This window comes from Grampus griseus, assembly GCF_964374135.1.
Source record: "Grampus griseus genome assembly, chromosome: 13".
Taxonomy (NCBI): Eukaryota; Metazoa; Chordata; class Mammalia; order Artiodactyla; family Delphinidae; genus Grampus; species Grampus griseus.
The window spans coordinates 53,077,349-53,097,921 of record NC_139007.1 but is presented as its reverse complement, the minus strand read 5'-3'; the positions used below and the strand labels follow the sequence as shown (position 1 = coordinate 53,097,921).

General features: G+C 43.6%; 1 protein-coding gene across 2 annotated transcripts in view; it reads right to left on the bottom strand.

Annotated features, from left to right (window-relative positions):
• Positions 1-20,573, bottom strand: part of NCOA7 (nuclear receptor coactivator 7) — a 144,351-nt gene that overhangs the window by 10,477 nt on the left and 113,301 nt on the right. The window contains exon 11 of one of the 2 annotated variants that reach the window (XM_082668590.1): positions 6,609-6,756. In XM_082668590.1, coding sequence (XP_082524716.1) covers positions 6,609-6,756 — 148 coding nt within the window. Of the gene's footprint in view, positions 1-271; positions 388-6,608; positions 6,757-20,573 lie in introns of those variants that run through there. The other variant, XM_082668591.1, reaches the window with a different exon arrangement.

The window sequence follows — 20,573 nt, the reverse complement described above, 5'->3', positions numbered from 1 at the left end:
TAAATGTATTAAATAAAGCATATATTTTGGGGGAACTCTACATTTAACACAGGTACAAAGTGGGGCTGTGGAATGAAAAAATCAGTATGGAGTTTTGACTCCAAAGGGAAAGGGCAAACCACACCATCTCTCTCTCCAAAGTGAATAAAATACCTGCTCTGGCTGAAGTATTAGCACGATCCTTTCTAATTAGAAAGCATTTCAAAGCATCTTAGCGGCAGAGCTTGGAGGATTCACGGGCACATGATTAGCCCTCAGGACTCCAACATACCTTCACAAAAGGCTCTTGGTCCGGTCTGGCACAATAGAAAATCTGAATGTCCAGGGGCAATCTTCTCATCGTGAAGTAGTGTGAACTGCCTGCTTGCTCTCTAAAGAGGTGCAGGTTTTTTCTCTTATCTGCCTCCACACCACTGTTACTTACAGCCACACTGAGCTACAACTGTTTATGCAGTATCTCGTTTCCTGCATGATTGAGTTTCTGTTTCCCTTAGGAGACAGTTCAATATTTCTACAGGAACACACCCAAATTAGGATTTAGAGCAAACACACACTTCCTGTTAGGCATAGCTGTGAGGCTGTAAAAAGACACTTTCACCTTTGAAATGGTGGTTTCCTAACAGCACAACAAAACCGCATTGTTGTTTTTTTTCTTCTTCTCTGTCTTGTACTTTTCTTCCCAATTGTCCTCCAGCTGGCTGAGCTAGCTTTTCTAGCCCTGCCTTTTCAGATTTTTTTTTTCTGCATTCTAAAGCGAAACCTTCATTTTAAAAGTTTATGTGTGTTCCCTGACGTCAGTTTGAATCTCAAAGGAAATATGAAAAGGAGCCTTTACCAGAGGTAGGTTCATTACGCTTAGAACAATGGCGTTTCACTTCAATACCGTCATGTTTGTTAGGTATGAGAAACTTCAAAGAACTGAAAGAACATCCGGTTTATATGAGGCTGAGAAAAATGTTAGTTTAGATTCAGGTTTTCTAAAGAGCACCTTTTAACCTTTCAAAATATTAATCTTAATGACTAATAAGCATGATGAGTCCTCCTCTACTGCCCAGACCAGATATCAGCGGGTTGGAAAGAAATGTAGATTACCATTGGATCAATTTTCAGGGATCTTTCTGTGAGTTTTCCAGATCGAAAATGGCCTCTTGGTCTCCAGTACCCCTGGGAGATCGGGCGCCACTACATAGTTCATCCTGGGGGTCAGTTCTAATGAGGCTCTGGGAGATAACTGGTGACCAGTCTCAGGTCAGCCAGAACTTATTCTCAATGCAAGAGCCTGGACACAATCTAGGGCAGAATCACTTGGATTTTGTGCCAGTGAGACAGCATTCTTTTCAGTGCCTGACACTTCATGACAGCTAACATTTACTGAGTGCTTTCTATATGATGGCAAGTGCCAGGTGCTTTGCCAGGCATGTGGCACAAATAATTCCAGTATATCGTTTATCAGCTTTTCAAATTAGCGAAAGCTTTAAGAAAGGGATAATAGAAATAGTACTTTCTGTTGCCAGAAGCACAATGAGAAGAAGGGTATTCCTCACATTTCTGGAAAATTGTCATTATGTAAAAGATTAGGAGCCTTAAAAAAAAATCAATAGCCTTATACTAAGTAATATCACTTTCAGGAAATTAGGGGAACAGTCAGAGTTACAGATCATCTCATCCTTGTGAAAACCTTGAACCAACACGATTCCTAAAAGTGGGGAATTGTTAAATAAATTCTGATTGAGGTTTAAAATATTATATAACCATTAAAATGAGGCTTCAAAATCTTTAATATGATACAGTTCTCACAAGATGTCAGGTGAGAAAAGCCAGACACCAAACTATACATAGAACATTATCCCATTTTGCAAAAATACTCTCTCACCCTTACCGCCTAGAAAACACCCTAAAATAGAAAAAAATGAGTCCAAAAAATGTACAAAAGTAATGTGTGGTTAGATACTATTTTCTAAATGTTCTGCATTGTGCTTTTCTGTAGTTTCCAAATTTCCTATAATAAAAGCAGGTGTTACTTTTATAAAATTAAGAAGTAAAGCTTATTTAAAGAGCTTGGGTATGGAGGATGGACTTAGTGGTTGGGTTGACTGGAGTTGCCCTAGAGTTTAAGTGAAGGATGCAGACAGCTGACTAGGGCAGTGGTCCCCACCCTACGTAAGATCAGAATCAACAAATTCTAACTAGAGATGACTGACTACATATGATGATGAAAGAGAAGAATCTGGGTTGATATCTAGGCTTCTAGCTTGGGGCACCACTAATTAAGATGGGAATACATGAGAAGAAGCAAGTTTTGGGGAAAGATGAAGAGACGTTTTGGACACGCTGAGGATCAGACACCTGTCAGAGGAGTGAAGGTTCCTCTTCCCCACCCACAGAGGAGAAGCAATGCCACCATGAAGCAATGCTATCACAGTGGCCTGGCCTTAAGGTAATGCTAGTAAGCAGAATTTGCTCCTGCATGGGAGGGAGCTTGGACAGCATTCTTCTCCTCATTGTACTTTTGACTTTCTCTTCCATGTGGCAAGAAATAGGGATAGGGGCTTCCCTGGTGGTGCAGTGGTTGAGAATCTGCCTGCTAATGCAGGGGACACGGGTTCGAGCCCTGGTCTGGGAGGATCCCACGTGCCACGGAGCAACTAGGCCCGTGAGCCACAACTACTGAGCCTGCGCATCTGGAGCCTGTGCTCCGCAACAAGAGAGGCCGCGATAGTGAGAGGCCCGTGCACTGCGATGAAGAGTGGCCCCCGCTTGCCACAACTAGAGAAAGCCCTCGCACAGAAACGAAGACCCAACACAGCAAAAATAAATAAATTAATTAATTAATAAACTCCTACCCCCAACATCTAAAAAAAAAAAAGAAATAGGGATAACAGTCCAGTCACCTCTCTCTCCAGTTATCTTTTCTTTCCATGTCCCAAGTGTTAACAAGTACACTAGGAGCTCGCAACAAGCCAACCCATTTCTTCCTCCTTCTCCATCCCTTCTTCTTTTCTTCCTCTTCCACTACAGGTCTAGAGACACCTTCTAAAGGGATTTGCCCTCTCATTCTCCTCAGTGGCTCAGTCTGAGTGGCTCACTCAAGCCCACTCTACTCTAGATCTGGAAGCAGACCTTTCTCTCTCTGCATGCCCCTTTAGCTCCTTTTCCTCTGGTGCTGGTAGGTGTGGCCTCTTCTCCCACAGGAGTTGTCAAGAGCTGAGATTCAAGGTTGGGATTAGTGGAAAGATGCAGAATAGGCCTAAAAGCGGGCTGCTTCAGTTCAAGATATTCAGGCCTAGTCGGGAAAGGATTAAATCCCCAGTGAAATTTAAACCTTCTCTCTGGCCCTCCATATTGGGCAAGAGACCATAGCCTCACTAAGAAAATATACATTTCCTAGCTATGCTTCGTCTGTGCGCATATCTCATGGGGGTGGGGGCCTCTTGGGCACAGATGGTTACGTGAGGAGGACGGGAATTGATATTCTCTGACGCCTTGGCCAGAATGCCAGTGTCACACCATCTCTGCCTCGTGGAGACCCAGTCATGCCTGTGGGGCATCTATGTGCTCTAGAACAGCAGCCTGGAAGAAAGGTGTGTGGAGGAGACAGAGGTGGGAGTCAGCAGCAGAAACCTTGAAAGCCGATGAGCTCGTCCAAGGAAGATGTAATAGATGAGAAGAAAAGAGAGCCAAGGACAAACTAGGGAACACCATGAGAAAAGGGACAAGCAAAGTATACTCAGAGAGACTGGCCAGAGACAGAAAAAGAGTTGATATGAAGAGCCAAGGGAGGGACAGCCTAATAGGCTTGAATATTTTTAATCAATGGTTTCAAACAAGAAGCTTATGAACTGTGGGAAGACAAACATGCAAACAAGTAAAGTGCTGAGCGATACACTACAGAGCTATGAGCAATGGGCTGTGGAAGGACAGGAGGAGTAACTCTGGCTGAAAGCATCACAGAAGTGACACATGATCTGGACCTTGAAGGATGACGGGAGTCTGACATGGAAAGCTGTGTGTGTGCATGTACACATTCGGGCTGCGAGGGAGTGAATGAGAAAGGGACGAGTGAGGGCAAACACACATATGAAGGGACCTGGCATTCCAGAAGGAGTTAGACCCAAGGGGCAGGCCTCATCATCCTTCATCATCCCAGTCTGACAGAGTTCCAGCCTTGGAAGATCTGACTGCCCACTTGATGAATCTAAACCCAGGCTGGGAGTATTGCTGGAGAAAACCTGCCCTCACTGCAGCCTGGTGTCAGACCCCACCAGGGCTTTCAATACCAGACAGCCATCCTACTGCAGTTCTTCAGTTGGCTTTTTTCCTAGTCTCTATAGCTGCTACTTCAGACCTTCTCCGTATTCCTCTAAGTCTTCCCTCCTTCACTTCTAGGGGGTGCTCCCTCCTGCTGCAGAGAAATAATCAAATGAGCAATGGCAGAATTTACCGCCAGTGAGTCTACATTTTATATGCACACATCCTATTCTTTTCTGCCGCCCGACCACCTAAGACCGATTCTATCCCTACCCCCACATTCCCGGACAATTCTCGGGGATCCAGCCTCCCGCTTATTCCCTCTCCTATTCCCTTATCTTCTGTACCTTCTGTTCCACCGTTCCCGCTGACCTCATCCAAAACGTTACAGTCTCTCTCACGAGAGGGAAAACCTCCCCACCCTCACCTCTTCTTCCAGCCTTCCATCTCATTTTTATTCTCCAAAACCAAATTCGAGTGGTTTGCCCACCTTTACTAGCTCCACTTACTCACCCCCAATTCATTCATTGAACACTGGTAGCTACATTTTGAAGCTACCACTTTAATGAAACTGCTTTTTGTCAAAGTCACCAACTATTACCTCCTTGGTTTTAAATCCAAAAGACATAGCTTAGTTCTTACCTTCTGACTCCTCCGCAGCATTAGGCATTTTTGACCACTACTCCCCTCTTGAAACATTCTCTTCCCTTGGCTTCTAAGACATGACTTTTCTTGTTTTCCATGCCCTCCCCTGGCTGTTCCTTCTCAGTCACCTTTGTGGGCTCGACTATCTTTGGCCCCTTAGAGCTGGCATCCTGAAGGGTTCTGTTCTGAGTCCTGCTCCTTTGCCAATGGACACACTCTCCTAGGCTGACCTCACCTACACTCACAACTTCAACTTTGCTAATCACTTCCGAAAGTATATCTCCAGATCTTTTTCCTAAGTTTTATTCTCAGTTGTCTCTTGGACATTCCACAGACACCTCAAATTTAGATTAAAACCAGAACACAGAGCGTTTTCTGCCAAATCTAATCCTCTTGCTATGCTTCTTATCGGAGTGAAGGGCAGGTACCTCGATCCCTCCAGTTCCCATTCTAAAAACCAAGAGATCAATCTTGACATCTTCCATCTTCTGCACTGCCGCTCTTTCAGCAACTGTTCTCTCTCAACACTGATTCCTGCAAGAGACTCCTAATGGGTCTTCAAGCCTCAAGTGTTGTCCAACTCCATGAACATCTGCCAGCAAGAGCAAGCTCTCCAAAATGTGTATCTGTATTTACTTCTCCAGGCTCCAAACAGCTCCTACTGGTTGAAGCTGTTTGAGGACAGCTCAAACTGCTGCCTTCCTACTGCCCTTAGGAAAACAGCCAAACCAAACCTATGACGAACAGTTCATAGGTCCTTCGTGATCTGCCATTTCATTATCTCCAGCTTCATTTCTTGCCACTCCCTCAGCTTTGCACTCTTATGATCCAGCTACACTGAACTCTTATTAGCTCATCAAATGTCCCACACTCTCTGTTTCTCCCCTGGGTCATTCCTCTACATAGACCTTTCTCTCTGGCCAGAACATGTTCCGTGTTCCATGTCCCACTTTCACCCCAACTGCCTGTCCTCCCACTTCTGATCTCAGCTCAGATTACTCCTTCTGGGTCGCATTCCCTGATTCCCTAGCTCCATTCAGGTGCCTGGGTACATGCTCCCATAGCACGTGGCATTTCACCTACAACGGTAATTATCTCACTATATTGTAATGATTTATCTATACTCCTTGATCTCATCCACCGTGCCCCTAACATGAGAAGGGTGTGGTAAGTGCTCAAAAAAATTATGAACAGTTTTTTAGGTAAAATTAAGAAGCTTGACTTTCATCCTGTACGTAATGGGGACCCTGCAGCAGTTTCAAAAAAGAGAAGTGAAACTACTGGGTTGTAGGGGTGGAGATGAGGTCTTTCTGACACACATAACTAGCTTCAACACAGATGAATAAGGTTTTTTCCCCATGTGATTTCAAAGAGGCACAGGAAATCTGACTTCTTGCCAGCCAAGAGGTTACTGGAATTTTGACACAAGAACATTTTGTTTGTGGACTGGACTTTTTTTTTTTCTTTTTTTTTTTTGCGGTACGCGGGCCTCTCACTGTTGTGGCCTCTCCCGTTGCGGAGCACAGGCTCCGGACGCGCAGGCTCAGCGGCCATGGCTCACGGGCCCAGCCGCTCCGCAGCATGTGGGATCTTCCCGGACCGGGGCACGAACCCGTGTCCCCTGCATCGGCAGGCAGACTCTCAACCACTGCGCCACCAGGGAAGCCCTGTGGACTGGACTTTAAGGGACAGTCTAGCCCTCTCTTGAGTCTCACCTCCCAGCTCTTGGTGGTCGGCTCACTGAAGAAGTTGTCAATCATATTCAGTTCTTCTTTTTCCACCACCACAAAGCCTTGCTCTTTGGCATCTTTCCCATAGACATCAGGAGACCACTGAACAAAGAACGTGTACAAGTGATCCACCCTGAAAAACATGTTCATCACAGGGGTTAACACCAAATCTACTTTCCTGGCAGGCACCAGTAGGAACTTGGGCACGTACAGCTATCTTTTTCCTGCTTGGCAAATCCATTTTGCTAATTGGGGAATCTCCCATGTTGAAGATAATCTCTGCTAATGCATTCCAACTTCAAAAATAAGTCAATAAATGGAAGCTAAACTCCACAGACACTGAAAAAATGTCTTTCAATCTGAGGCAAAGATCAAGAAATGGGACATAAACATAAAAAACACAATGAAATATTTACACCAAATGTATTTTCCTCATTGGGTCTTTGTTTATTGGACACCTGTATTCATGGGAAAAAATTAATCTGAAGCTTTAGATGGGAACAAAGATAAGCAATATTCCAATGGGTCTTATGTAGATTGAAGCATTATTATATCATAATTTTAATAAAATATCTTTAATAACTAGAAAATATCAGGGGTAGTATTAGCTGTTGTTTTAACATTAGAAAGAGACAATTTTATTGATATCGGAATGCAGTTTGCTTCCAATATCTCTGTTCTCTTATACATATTTAACATCTGAAGCATCTCTCCAGACTTAATCAATAGAGAGGTGGCTAGTTCCTGAGCAGAGGGTGGGGCTTTTGGTCCCAGCACCTACAGTATCCCCCCACCCCCCGCCCATGTAGAACAGTCAAAAGCCCTCTGACCTTAGATTCTACACCTGCAACCATCACAGTGGGGGAGTGGAAGATAGATAGGATCAAATGATTCTTAAAGTCTTTTCTAATTACAAACTGGTAATTTCAATTTGAGCCTACTGTTTGGGACAATGCTAACTTATTGCTAAGCTTTTAAAAGTTATAATTGTAAAAATATTACAACACAATTGCTATAGATTGAATGTTTGTGTGCCCCTAAAATTTGCATGTTGAAATCTAATCCCCAGTGTGATGGTATTTGGATGTAGGACCTTTCAGAGGTGCTTAGGTTATGAGGCATGATTGGGATTAAAAGAGACCCCACCGAGCTGGCTAGCCCCCTGTGCCATGTGAGAACTCAGTGAAAAGACAGCCGTCTATGAACCAGTCAGCCCTCACAAGACACTGAATCTGCCAGCACCTTGACCCTGGACTTCCCAGCCTCTAGAACTGTCAAGAATAAACCTCTTCTCTATAAGCCACCCAGTCTATGGTATTCTGTTATAGCAACCTGAACAAACTAAGACCAATATTAATTAAAACAAAAAAGAAATGTCACTATAATTCTAATATTCCCATCGGTCACACTGTCTTTAGGCTTCTATAGTCCTATCTGTTCTTGAGCACATGTACACAGTTTTCTTTCCATTGTTATCAGGGCTAAGACATAATTGTTATATGTAACATAAAATAATGCATATTTGCCATGTTGCTAGTCCTTGTACTGACTTTTTAAATTTTTTTTTTATTTATTTATTTATGGCTGAGTTGGGTCCTTGTTGCTGCGCGCAGGCTTTCTCTAGTTGCGCCCAGCATGGGCTACTCTTCGTTGTGGTGCGCGGGCATCTCACTGCAGTGGCTTTTGTTTCCGAGCATGGGCTCCAGGAGTACGGGCTTCAGTAGTTGTGGCACGCAGGCTCAGTAGTTGCGGCTCACGGGCTCTAGAGTGCAGGCTCAGTAGTTGTGGCGCACAAGCTTAGTTGCTCCACGGCATGTGGGATCTTCCCAGACCAGGGCTCAAACCCATGTCCCCTGCATTGGCAGGCAGATTCTTAACCACTGCACCACCAGGGAAGCCCCTTGTACTGAGTTTTAATGCCTACATTTCATGAAAGTAATAAACCATAATTACCCAAATTCCTATGCCTTTGGGATATTTAGGTTTTTTCCATTTCTTTGATTATACAACGTTATGATGAACATCCTCATGAGCTATGCCTTTTGCCACCTTTTGAATTATTTCCTCAAGATTAGTTCCCAGAAGAGGGATTATTAGGCCAAAGGGCATGATTTTATAGCTTGTGATTCATCCTGCCAAACTGCTCTTGAAAGGCTGACTAGTATACTGTGACACGAGCATTGCAGTTTGCATCTAAGTCTCATAACAATCCTGCTTATCCTTCTTTTTCTAAATGAATTTAATATATATTTTAAGTTTTACCCGACTCACTTTGCATTTCTTTGAGTGGTAGTGGGTTGAACATTTTTTAAATGTTTTCTCCCTGGCTGCTTTCATGAATTGGCTCCTTGTGATTGTGGAGTCAATGTTTTTCTTTTCAATATGTGGGAGCCTTTATATAATGTAACATTAACCACTATCAAATGTACTTCTAAGCTGTTTTTTCCTTTTTATATTAATTATGCTTTTTCTTCCATAATATAGAATTACCAGTTTTCATATATTTTATACACACACACATCCTCTCAGTTCCGTTTCTCTTGAGATCCTTGACTAATACAATGGACTACTCTGAAAAACTATACAAGAAACTGATCAAAATGGTTATCTCTGGGGAATGGAATGAGGTAGGAGATATATTGCATTTATATACATATATATCTTTCCATAAATTATTTAAATTTTTGGACTAGGTAGTACATTTTATAATTGGAGAATTAAAATTATATTTCAAAAGGCAAATAATGAGAAGTTTCCATCTCACTCATATCCCTGTCCATCACATTCTGGGTCCACCTTTTTCCGCTATAGTTGACCACTTTATTATTTCCTTGTGTGTTCTTGTAGTGTTATTTTTGTAGATAGAAATAAATACGAATATAGATTCTCTTTGTCTTTCATTTCTACAAAAGATAGTACTATCCTCTGTCTAGCTTTTTTCACTAAACAATATAGCCTGGATATCCTTCCACAACAGTATAGAGATGGCTTCCTCATTCTTTCTTTTATAGCTACACAGTACTTTACTGTGTGGATTTATCATAGTTTATGTAACCATCCTCTCCAGCTGGACACTTGGGTTGTTTCCAAGACTGTGCTTTTATAAACAATGCTATGATGAGTAACTTGGTATGTCATTTTTGCACGTGTACAGGTAGAGTTGTAGGACCTATTCCCAGAAGTGGGACTGTGTCATCAGAGGAGCAATTCACTTATGCTTTTTATATATAATACCATGTTGCCCTTTTTAGGGATGGAATCATTTTTTGCCCTCCTACCAGCAATATGTATACTCTTTTGAATCTCTGAACTATTATTAACATGTAGTATGACATTTCCTATTAAAAGTTAACTTAGAAAAAATCATGACTCCAGAAAGGTTTGAAAAATATATAATTCTAGTGCTTCCCTGGTGGCGCAGTGGTTAAGAATCCGCCTGCCGATGCAGAGGACACAGGTTTGAGCCCTGGTCCGGGAAGATCCCACGTGCTGCGAAGCAACTAAGCCCGCGCACCCCAACTACTGAAGCCCGTGCGCCTAGAGCCCACACTCTGCAACAAGAGAAGCCACTGCAATGAGAAGCACACACACCTCAACGAACAGTAGCCCCCGCTCGCCGCAACTAGAGAAAGCCCATGTGCAGCAACAAAGACCCAACACAGCCAAAAATAAATACATTAAAAAATATATATATATATAATTCTAACTCTTTTAGTTTGCTAACACCTAAAATTTAGTCCATCTTAACTGTATTTTAGAAAAAAGTTGAGAACCAAATATGCTTCACTCTAACTTTTGGAAAAGGACACATTTATTACATGCTTATCCACATCAAATAAAATGGCTTCCAAATATTTGTTGGCTAGCTTATTTGTGAGAAAGAGGAAAGCAGTCCCTGATACGTGGGAGCTAGCCTGCTCCTATCGGTCAGGCCCCAGTGTTGGGAGAAACTGGCCTGGCACTCACAGCTAGGCCCTGGTATTCTCCCGTTGAACGTTAACAACTTCCCAAAACATCAATATCCGGCAAAGCCACTCTATCACCATGATGAATCAAGACAGAAATGAGACCACTGAGGCCTGACATCTAAACACAAACACTGTCCAACCACAAAAATGACCAAACATCTCTCTAATCTGGCTAATATAAATGACTGTGCTTCTTTACCAATTACGGCACTAGCCTCTCTAGTTTTTCCTCCTTCTACATAGGATTTATAATATACTCAATCACAGAATGACCTTTGCTTCCTGACAGCTTCCAGTCTAGAGCAAAGTCCCACTTCTTTAAGTTATCCCTCGAATCACCTAACGTAAACCTACATCCTACGACCCCTTTCAAGCACCCGTTTACTGAGATGGCCCTAGGTCCCATGCAGTGCATTCTCCCTCGTTGCAACAAGTCAACCCAACACATTCAATTTCAGGTGTGTCCCTGGTTGTCCCTGGCTGCAGCACATCGCTTCCTTCAATAATACTCCCTGTGTACCCACTATGTGCCAGTGACCCTGACATTGAGGAACTACCTTCTGGAACATTAGGGTTGGTGGAGATATAGGATATCATTTAATCCAGCTAACTCTCCTTAGATGTAAGAGAATGGGGGCTCTGACGTCTACTACCAGCATCACAGCCAGGACTAGATCGCCTGAGGTGGCAATCAGTGTTCTTTGAACCACACTACAAAGTCCTCCCCTTAACCCACATCGATTTCTGAATTGTTTCCCACTTAACTTCCTGGTTATGACACAAGACACATTTTTATCACTTTCTGAACCTACTTTCCATGAAGCACTGCTCATTTATCCTCTAACATTTTACTCTCAAAGGAGAAGTCACTGTACAAGCATAAACACTGAAAAAGCATCCCAAGAAATGCTGAAAGCTCATGCTGACATATACCCCTGTGTAAGACTGCAAGGGAATAAGGGATGAGGCACAGATTTGAAGTTAAGATTTCATTTCTTCTTAGATATTATGAGAAAATATAAATTGTGAAAACTGCAGGTCAATAAAGATTTTAAGGTGAGATCCAATCTTAGCAATTGCCAGTCACTTCCCTTTTTGGTGACCAAGACATTGAGTTGCTTGGGGAAACCATTTGAGCAATCCTTTCTATTATGTAGATGCAAGGTAAGTAGGACTTATTATTCTGGAGGAAGTTATAATTGAACATTCCCTGCTTGAGGAAGATAACTCTTTCCTCCAACCCACTGGGTGGGTGGATGGGATGGAAGGTGGGTGAGAGGGGAAATCTGTATAAGAAGGAGGATTTCCTAAGAAGGAGGAATTGTGTGCCTAATACCTCTCTTTCAAAGTTCAAGATTATCAGAGCATCTCTGATGAATTAAGGTGGTCCTAATAGAGGTAAGACCTTAGGAAAGGATAATACCCCTTCTTCCACCCCATCCTTCTTGACGAGAAACTATTCAAGGGGGTGGGGAGAATGGCCTGGTCTAGACTCATGACCTGGGATCCACAAGATGCCATGGTTATCTTAGGAGTGGGTGAATGTGGGCATGGTGTGCTGCTGGGAAAACAGTGGGCATACTATGGAAGGAGATGGCTACATATGTCATACACATATGTGTGAGTTCCCAGGAGCTGTAACAAGTGAGGGGCTGGGGGAAGGTGAGTTTTGGCACAAAGTATTCTTGCCTGCCCTGTGCCTTTCTCTCTAGAAGAAATATGTCAACCCGGGGCAAGAATCTGGGATGACCAAGTAAAAGAGGTTTATTCCAAATCTCTTCTCTTGGGACTGCTGGATTTCCAGTGAGTGGTGAATCAAGCCTCTGGGATCGTCTGTTGCCAGAGTGAGTGGCCTATTTTGCAGCAAGGTCAAGAGCAGCCAGGGCCAGCACTGGGCTTGTTGAACTTACCACAAAAGGAAATATCTACAAAGGAGGAAAAAGGCATCCTCAAAATACCACAGAAAAGAGGGTAAAAGTCATAACAATTTTAATGTTAAACAGAGAAGCAACCTTCTGTTTTAAGCAATGCTGATGAAATATGTCAGCTACCTGAAAAGAAAAGACGTGATTCCCTGCCTTGAGGACCGCACACTGCACAACTCTAAGAGGCAAGTGTTACTATGCCCAGTTTAAAGATAAGGAAACTGAGGCTCAGAAGATTAATGTGCCCAAACACCCCATCTCTGGAAATGTTCCAGCTAGTCTAAGCTGACTGCCTCTTCTTTTGTGAATGCTAAACCCTAAGGGGGATGGTACATTTTTTGTACCTGTCCACAGACAGAGGTCTCATACTGTAGGTCAACTACTTCCTTGGCTTTGGGTTGTTGTTTTTTTTTACGGTACGCGGGCATCTCACTGTTGGCCTCTCCCATTGCGGAGCACAGGCTCCGGACGCGCAGGCTCAGTGGCCATGGCTCACGGGCCCAGCCGCTCCGCGGCATGTGGGATCTTCCCGGACCGGGGCACAAACCCGTGTCCCCTGCATCGGCAGGCGGACTCCCAACCACTGCACCACCAGGGAAGCCCTTGGCTTTGGGTTTTATTAACGAAGCTTAAGTAAGTGTGAGATGCCCTGAGTGGCCCTTAGGTCACATGCGGCCCACTCCCCATTCCCGCTCCCCCACCTTGCACGCACAGGCGCACATCGCTGCCAGCACTGTGCTCCATGGTCGGGGAACATCGCGGGGTGGCCGCCTCACCTCAGCCACACTCCTGGGAATGGTTCTCCACTGGCTGCAACAGGCAGGGCAGCAGCCCTGGACAACCTCCCGCCTCTCTCAGGTGGTGGGCTTTATCTCTGCAGCCAACGAGGTTGCCCCAGCCTCGAGAAGCCTCAGGTGAGATGGCAAACCTCCAAAGTATGTTCTGCTATGGGGCAACCTGATGGGAAGTGCTCATGTCTCTTCTCTCAGACATCCAGGGCACTGGCATACGCCAGTTTTCCTCAACTACAGCCTCCCGCATAAAATCTCCTCCTTCTCTCATGTAGAGAGGGCCCTCACGCGATGCCTCTGAGGAAAAAGGCGTGAACAATTAAAATGGCCTGTTCCACAAGAGAAAATTAAAGTTCACTTGGAGCCAATCTTATTGCTTAATTCTTAGGTCCCTGGAGACCAAAGAGAAGAGGATGTGACTTCATCTTTTCTCCTTCTAGATTAGAGTGGCACTAAGTTTATTTAAGTTTATCTAACCTAATTCTTGGAATGGCTCTTTTTGGCTAACTTAACTGGATTTTCCTAGTGGTTAGTTACCAGAACTGAACCCTGCCCTCTGGAAACAGGCCTAAAGTTCTGAAAACTCCCCTCCTAGTGCCTCTGGGTTCACCTCGCCCACTCCTTCCTCCTGACTATACCAGTTCCACTCTCACCTTGACCCTCAGCCCTCCTCTTTCCCCAGCATTAGCCCCTCCTGGATTCACACACCCCCAGGCCAGTCTTTCCACCTTACCTGCACCGCCGCCCCCTGGAGGCGCACAGCTTTGATCCTTCTATTGCACTTGCCCTTCCAAACGCCTGCCCACAGAAACAAACATCATCTTTCTAACTGCTCTCTCGGGGTGATGCACGTTGCTGAGTTTGCTTGTTGGCGCTTAATGGATCCATTACAAGTCAAGGGCACCTAACACTGGAGAAACCCTCCCTCGTGGGATTCTCTACTCCCCTCTAGCTCTCTTCCTTCACTGCTTCGCACAGCAGCTATTCCAGACCTCTACTTTCTCAAGCTCTCACCCCCGCTCTCCTACCCACCCACCCTGCCTAAACAGAGGACTCTCCGTTGCACCATTCTAGTAATGCACTCCCCTCTGCTCCCCTCTTAATGACCTTTCTCTTCAGAAGAAGGAACTACTCTCCCGTTTTAACCCTCCTCTCTGAACTTTCAACAGTCCTGCTCCTTAGTGGATTCCCTCCATTATTCCCACCCCACTTCTTCATCCCTTTATCTCCTTCATCTTTTTTTTTTTTTTTTTTTTTTTTTGCGGTAAGCGGGACTCTCCCTGTTGTGGCCTCTCCCATTGCGGAGCACAGGCTCTGGACGCGCAGGCCCAGCGGCCAAGGCTCACGGGCCCAGCCGCTCCGCAGCACGTGGGATCCTCCCAGACCAGGGCACGAACCCGTGTCCCCTGCATCGGCAGGCGGACTCTCAACCACTGCGCCACCAGGGAAGCCCTATCTCCTTCATCTTAATCCACAAATTTACTTGCACTTCCTTAAAAAATAAGCCTCAAGATTTTGTTTCTCCCTAAAACCTCCTTCCTACACCTCATCTTCCCTTCAGATTGTACTGTTAACATCTGGGTTATGCATTTTTTTCCAACTCCTTTTCATTCCTGATTTTATTAACCTTTTAGTATACGCCCTTTCTTAAACCTGCCTCAGACACTGTCTGGAAGGAGGCAGGGTTTTTAAATCTTATTTAAAAGATTATAATGCTTGATAATCTTATTATTTATTTTTATTATTATTATTTTAAGAAGAGTGATGACAAAGGTAATCCCAGTGGAGAATCATTTCACACTGGGGTCAGGGACAGCTTCCCAGGGGCCAAGGGCAAGCTGAGTTTTGTTTTTTGGGGTTTTTTTGGCTGCATTGGGTCTTTGTTGCTACACGGGGGCTTTCTCTAGTTGCGCTGAGTGGGGGCTACTCTTTGTTAAGGTGTTGCGGGGCTCTAGGCACGTGGGCTTCAGTAGTTGTGGCATGTGGGCTCAGTAGTTGTGGCTCTTGGGCTCTAGAGCACAGGCTCAGTAGTTGTGGCGCATGGGGTTAGTTGTTCCGCGGCATGTGGGATCCTCCTGGCCCAAGGATTGAACCCGTGTCCCCTGCATTGGCAGGCAGATTGTTAACCACTGCACCACCAGGGAAGCCCCCAAGCTGAGTTTTGAAGGAGGAGAAAGAGCCAGTTACAGGAGGAAGAGAAGTGGCATTCTACTGGAGGGGATATGTGCAAAAAGACCTGGCATCTTAAGGGCAGGGTGATGCTGGAAGGAGGTCAAACTGGACATGGCAGAGGGAAAGAGGGGCAATACAATCATGTCACTGGTGGCTTCTGACAGAGGATTCTGTGATAGGGAAAAGCTGCTGAGATGCAGTGCCTGCCCAGAGTGATCCAGGCCCCGCCCTAGAGCGAGCAGGTTGAGAGAAATAAACAAAAATTCCTAACACAGTTCCAACAACACAGCCAGTGGGCATCTGAGCTGGGATGTCCATGTTGAACAGAAACTCATCAGGCAGGGGAAGAATTCCTGACAGGTAGAATGAAAGAGCAAGTTTTACTCTTTGCTAATGGAATGGCAGGAAAGGAAGAAAAAAAAAAAAACGCCAGAGGGGCCAGGTCACTGGGTCACAGAAAGTCCTGGGCATGAGATAAAATGCTTTGACCTTATCCTGAGGCCACTGTTTACCAAAGTGTAGCAGGGGCGGCTCCACTGACTTCAGAGGATACACAGAGGAACCCATTTTCATAGTTACGTATTTATTTAAAGAGTATTAGGAGGAAATGCAACTAGCATATTATATACTTCAGATTTCACAGCTATTACTGCTCAGGAAAAGCCTAAGTAAAAAAAAAAAGATTTGACCTAAATCCTTTGAAGACAACTATTAAGTAAACAGTAGTACAGATGGTTTGCAGATATGGGGACATTTGGAAAGGAAGTGAATGACCAAAGCTTGAGAAGCACCACTAGACAACACCCAGGGCTCCAGCAGGGAAGAAGCCTGGCCAGGTCTTTAGTTTAGAGAGATTGCTGTGGGAATCTCTCTAAGGAGGGAAGGTCAGGAAGAGATAGGACCGACTAGAAACAAAGGCTCTGTGGAGAAGGCGACAGTGGTGATCCAGCCATAAGATGATCAAGGCCAGAGCCCAGGCGAGGCAGTGGAGATGGGGAGAAGGCTGCCATCCACACTCCTGCAGGCACAAAAATAATCCCCACCCATCCAGAAACTGGTCATACCTAAACCCAGCACTCAAGCTTTGTTCAGGTTTTCTGTCTAACTACAAATGTGGACTTAATCAGATTTCTTCATAAGCCTCAAGGCTCCTTTAGAGATTCACCCCAAAGGAGACACCACATTCAAGCTACAAATCCCCATTCAGCAGATAAAGTTGTCATCTCTGAAGAAGGAATTCTTTGAAGGTAAGTGACAAAGGTCCTCAGAAGGCAGCAGGCTTACCTTAGAGGCAACAAAGCACTGCCAATTATAAGAAAGGAAGCAACAGCAGCAGTAACAACTAACTTTCATTTAGTGCATGGACAAGCTCATTTGTTTCTCACGATAACCTCAGGAGGTAGCTACCGTAATTATCGGTCCTATTTAAAGGTGGAAGAAACAGACGCTTACACCGATTAACTAACTTGCCCAAGGCCACACAGTATGTTAGGGGCGGACCTGGTATTAACCTCAGGTCAGTTCGTGGTCCCAACCAACATGCTTCACCATTTCCTTTATGGTCAGTCCCTCTGTCCTGGTATTACTATTTCATAAAAGCCCATCACTGACAAAGCTGTAGGGTTGAGGGATACAAAAACTGATGACAAATCTGAGTTGATGCTTGGAACAAAACATTATTCTAACTATTCACAGATTAGGGGTATGGGTTTTAGGTATGATTATAATCTATGCTATCAAACAAGACTACTAGTTATGGTGGGATTTTATTTACTGTTGCTTTTTTCCCTTTTTTTTTTAACATAATTGTGACGTAAAGTACAAAAAGCACACATTTCTAAGTTAAAGACCTGACCTCCCAAGTTAGTGCCACTTGTTATCAGCTGGAAGCTTAGAGAAAGGTCCTTAATCTCCCTGAGCTTCTAAAACGAAGATAAGAAAACCTCGCTCCTCATATAGGTATCTGGAGCATTAAATGTATAAGTTCATTCTACTTTCGAACAGATCTTTCAGAAAGTCCCTTCCATGTGATTCTCTAAAATCCTGCTACCACATAAACCAACAAACTTGACCAAAATGACCCAGAAGCAGTTAGGCACTCTTGTCTTATCAAAGGTCACCTGACCAGTAAGAAAAGAAATTGGGGCAATACACAGCAAGATATAACCCCTAAATCACTCACTTGATTTCAAAACTATAAGCAGGAACCACTAAATAACTTAATAACTATTTCATTAAAAATATACTTCAGAGTACATTATGGCACAGAGAATAGGAAATAAGATAAGGAAAGGGAAGAAGAGAGAAAATGTGACCTAGAGAGTACTGAACTATATACGTATGCAGTCCCACCATTCACTTGTATTGATTGTAAATTAAAGATATTTCAATGTACTTTGGCCTAAAACCTTCCCAGGCTCCTCCATTCTGAATACAGCCAGAGAAACCCAATAAGGCAAAGCACTCTTGACCACAGAGGTTGTTACTAGAAAACTATCACCTTTTAAAACCCACCCTCGGGCTTCTCTGGTGGCGCAGTGGTTGGGAGTCCGCCTGCCAATGCAGGGGACACGGGTTCGTGACCCGGTCCGGGAGGGTCCCACATGCCGCGGAGTGGCTGGGCCCGTGAGCCATGGCCGCTGAGCCTGCGCGTCCGGAGCCTGTGCTCCGCAACGGGAGAGGCCACAGCAGTGAGAGGCCCGCATGCCGCAAGAAAAAAAAAAAAAAACCCACCCTCAGTGGCCTGACCCAAGGTCCTTATATGAAAGGGGTCATTTTAGGGACTTCCCTGTCAGTCCAGTGGTTAAGACTCCATGCTTCCACTGCAGCGGGCATATGTTCGATCCCTGGTTGGGGAACTAAGATCCCGCATGCCACGTGGCGTGGTCCAAAAAAAAAAAAAGAAAGGGGTTATTTTACTTGCTTGTAAGGCCCCTTCTGGAGCCAATATACTACAACTCCAGAGGAAATCAACGGTTAGTAACGCCCTGATGTAATGCCCATTCTTAAACGTTCTTTGTGTGTCTATGAAAAGAAAAGATTATTTAAAAATCACCAACTAAATAAGCTTTGTTCTAGTTCACCAAAAATAATAGGAATCTTTTGAGAATCACTATCAAAAGTTATAGTTACAAAAAAGGATCACTCAAACATAAGTAAAAACTGGGACTTCCCTGGTGGCCCAGTTGTTAAGACTCTGCACTCTCAATGCAGAGGGCCTGGGTTCGATCCCTGGTCAGGGAACTAGATCCCGCATGCCTCAACTAAAGATCCTGCATGCAGCAACAAAGGTCCCGCGTGCTGCAACTAAGACCTGGCGCAGCCAAATAAATAAATGTTTAAAAAGATAAGTAAAACCCCAAAGTTTATGTTAATATCAATGCTGGAGGCCTTCAGCTGGCAGCCTGTGGTGCTTTTTAGACTGCTCACCATTTTTTTTTTCTTAAATTAAACAGTGGCTAACACCGTAAAATCGGGGAGATTTGACACACATAATCCACAATTCCATTTCTTTTGAAACAGATGGGAAGATGTAGCAACACCAGGCTCACGTTCCCACATAACAGCATTAGGTTGGAGGTCGCGAGTTACCGAGCAGCTGATTCCCAGAGCAGTTAGTTAACACTGGCCCCTGAGCTTCCCTCCCTCCATCCTTCCATCTGGCCCCTGAAAATATTTAGGTTGCAATAATCACTGTTTCTGCATACTTACTCCCAAACGCTATGTGCAGCACCCATCGGCAGGGACTAATTATCCTGCAGTGGAAACAGGCGACAAGCTACTCTCCAGAGCCCTGGCGCTCACTCCTCCACCAGAAAGCACAGCCACGACAGTAGAGCACTCACTTAAAAAGGGGGTTATTTCTTCATGTGCTTAGGTCTGACTGTAGAGTCACTGATTAACTCAAGGCATTTGCCAAAGCTGGTTAGTGAAGTTACTGAGGGGTGGCTGCCTAACAAGGTGCTTCTGGAAAATGATGATGAATTTCTAGAACTTTCAGTCAGTGAATCAAAGGTAAAATGACCAAGAATGAGAGGAAGCAAGATCACTTCAAACCATTTTAAAGTATTTAAAAAAAAAAAAAGTGAGAATATTTATATAAGTAACTAATAATCCTATCACTTATATTTGTTCAGTAGTTTCCTCAAACTTAGAACTTGTGTTAAACACAAAGAGAGAAAGATAATTCCTTTAAGGAATTATTTTGGAGACCTTTTTGAATTTTGTCTTTATTAGTGACATTCTCACCTTAAAACATCCTTATAAGACTACAGTAATGACATAAAAATCACCAGGTTTGTATTCTGAAACATACCTGGTTTGGCTAAGTATGGCCTAAGTTGTTCTAGAAAGTATAGTACTTTAAAGATTATTCAGCACTATGGTCTTCTTGTCACTGAGAGTTATTAAAGATTTCAATTTAGCTCTGATTCCATTAAAAGATAACTTTTGATCAGAAAATCTAGCATTAACTACGGTTAAAGATTCCATGGTAGAAAACTAGGTCAGTCTGTGATTCCTTTAATTCACCCTTTTTTCTCTAAGGAAAATGTTAAGAGCATTTTGCTTAGTCTTCATGAGGGTCCTTAGGACTTGGCTATCTTCCCATTGTAAAGAGAGTTTAATAGGAGAATCAATTTTTTTAATGATTTTTTTAATGATTTTACTTCTTGTTAACAAAACTAATACATGCTCACTAAATGCATGCAGATAGAATATTTAATGGCAGAGAAGGATACTCTTAAGTAAAAGCAGTTTACAAAAGAGTGTGTGTATATCTATACATACACAATTGTATATATATATACACTATCATTACATTAATCCATGCATAGAAAAAGGCTGAAAGGCTACAAAAATAAAGATAAATTGTAGTTATCTTTGTGTAACAAAATTATCAACTTTTTGTTTTCTTTTTTATATTCTTCTAAATACTATATAAAGTATATGCATTATTTTAATTATAAGTGATAAGTTATTTAAGCATTTTTATCTATTAGACTATAGGCTAATTTATTCATGCACCCATCCAACTAACATTTTAGGAATATATTATATTCTAGACCTTATGCTGTTTCTAGGACACAGTGTCAT